The sequence below is a fragment of the Pinus tabuliformis genome, chromosome 4_1 (genome assembly GCF_031772625.1).
Source record: "Pinus tabuliformis cultivar Carrire ecotype Pingquan chromosome 4_1, CPIR1, whole genome shotgun sequence".
NCBI lineage: Eukaryota > Viridiplantae > Streptophyta > Pinopsida > Pinales > Pinaceae > Pinus > Pinus tabuliformis.
In genome coordinates this window covers 437671820-437674095 of record NC_142303.1, presented here as the reverse complement: position 1 = coordinate 437674095, position 2276 = coordinate 437671820, and the positions used below count along the sequence as shown (strand labels likewise).

At 38.0% G+C, this 2276-nt stretch overlaps 1 protein-coding gene across 1 annotated transcript; it reads right to left on the bottom strand.

Annotated features, from left to right (window-relative positions):
* Nucleotides 1-225: 225 nt before the first annotated feature.
* Nucleotides 226-1208, bottom strand: LOC149176198 (uncharacterized). Its single transcript, XM_089423058.1, has one exon. The coding sequence runs from the start codon at nucleotides 1107-1109 to the stop codon at nucleotides 486-488; it is 624 nt and encodes a 207-aa protein (XP_089279184.1). The 5' UTR covers nucleotides 1110-1208; the 3' UTR covers nucleotides 226-485.
* Nucleotides 1209-2276: the final 1068 nt, after the last annotated feature.

The following is a 2276-nucleotide window of genomic DNA, read 5'->3' as shown; positions in this document are numbered from 1 at the left end:
TTTAATTTCATTCAATATATTTGTTTAACAACCTTTTATAATTTTTAAACATCATCATAAATTTAGTACTTTCAATGAAATATAAATATAGTATTGTTTCAAATATTTAATTGAGCGCATTTTATTTGTTAGACTTCTTAGCATGTAAACATCAACACCAAAATAATTAAAAAGATAAAAGTGAATTTCATATCATAACTAAGTAAAAATACAATAAAATAAATATTTACTATACCAAACATATGAGTTTATAAGAGAGGAAAACACACGAGTGCATAACATAATCATAGAAAAGTACAATATATCAATTTGCGCAAATCCACACGGCGAAACTATAGTCTTATCGGAAAGAATTTTGGATTATGAGCACGTGCCGAAACTCTAAGACTCGACCTCCCAAATCGCACAAAAGTTTGGAGTGGCGCAGCAGGAGGTCGCACGTTCGAAACGACTAAAAAGGGGGGAGATTTAATTGTTCCAGAAACTCAAATATCTTGGAAGTTCCACAGATCTGTCAAGATGTAACCCTCCTCCTGCTGTTCCTGCGAAATCCGAACGAGGTCCAACATGGATACATCGTCTATTGACGGCATTTTTTCCAAATTCGGTAACGCAGCGCCGTCTGATGCCGCAAAAAGCGACCTCCACAGCGCCAAGTCCTGCCGCTCCTCCGATATCCGCGGCTTGTCTCTCGACAAATCCGTTTCTGAAGTCGAAGACGACTGTGACGGTGACGCGGGTTCCTCTTTATTATTGTTCACTGACGACGGACTTGAAGGGGATTGATCCAACGCATATTTGGCGGCGGCGTGTTGAATCTGCTGGCGGGAAAGAGAAGACGCAGAGGGAATGTCGGGCACAGAATTTGGGAAATTGAATTTGGCGTTCGGCCCTCTCAGACAATACACTGCGGCGTCGTAGGCGCGGGCGGCCTGCTCGGGCTTTTTGTACGAGCCCAGCCATATTTTCTGTCGAGATCTCGGCATCCGGATTTCCGATACCCATATCCCCCATTTACGCGGTCGGACTCCCTTAAATTGGCGGGACTCGCGATCTTCGTGTGGCGGAGCAATGTCCTGGTCGTTTTCCTGCTGGAGGCGTATCTCCATATTTGGCGACGCAGAAGCTCTGGGGCCAAAACAGTGATTCTAACAATAATTCCAGTGAGTGAATCACTGAAATGAGACTAGGAATTGCGCAGACTGTGAAGTGTGTGGGAAACAAATACATGGAGGCGAAGATATATAGGAGTCAGCGGAGTGAAAATGGTGGAACCGCGTATTGTCAGCCGAGAGGAAGTTGTGGGGACTTGGGAGGACGACAGTGAGAGCGAGACACAGACTGTGTAACTGCCTCTAAACGAGTAATTCAACGAAGACTGGCTTCGAGAATTAAAAACGTGAATGAAAAATGTTCGTCATACGTCATCAGTGGGGCACTAAAACCCCTTTTTTTTCGTAACAGGTGACGTTTACATATGCTGTACAGAAGCATGTTTTGGATGTTTGCTGGAATGCCACGTAGATCCCTGGTTCCATGTTGTTTCCCTTCTAACACTTCACCTTTCTGCACCGCGTACAATTTCGCTATTACACGTAATCAAACGCTGTCCTAATTGGCAGTCAATAGTACTGACTCGAGTCCAAGTATATTTCTCTTCACTGTCTATGTGGAGCCCTGTGGATTCTCCATGTCCTGAGAATCAGAGATGTACAGACGAGCCTTCAATCACAGTCATTTTGTATGTTTGGGGCAAAGTCTAATTACTAACTTTAACATTGTAATTATGAGAACCTTTTCACATTGAAAATGTATGATATATGGTACAAATATTTAATTAATTTTATGTCTTTTTTAATAATTATTTCTATATTTTGATATCAATTCAATGGATTGCGCAATAAAGCTAAGCATAATAAAAATTTAAGTTGGTTTTTTTTCCTCTCCATTTTCTGATAAATTTTACTAAAATTTAGTCTTTTATCAAAATTGTAATCTTGAAAAGTTTGAATTTGTAAATTTTTACCAAAATCTAATCACTTTATTAGAATTGTAATTTTGAATAATTGGATTTGTAAACATTTTTTTAATCTAATTGTAAATTTGAATAGTTGAATTTGCAAATTTTTAATAAATTCCACCAAAATCTAATATTCTTATTGTAACTTTGAATACTTAGGTTTTTACCATTTAAAAGTTTAATTGATTTATATTTAACAATACAATTTAAAAAACCCATCTAAAAGTTTAATTAATTTATATATTTAATAATACAA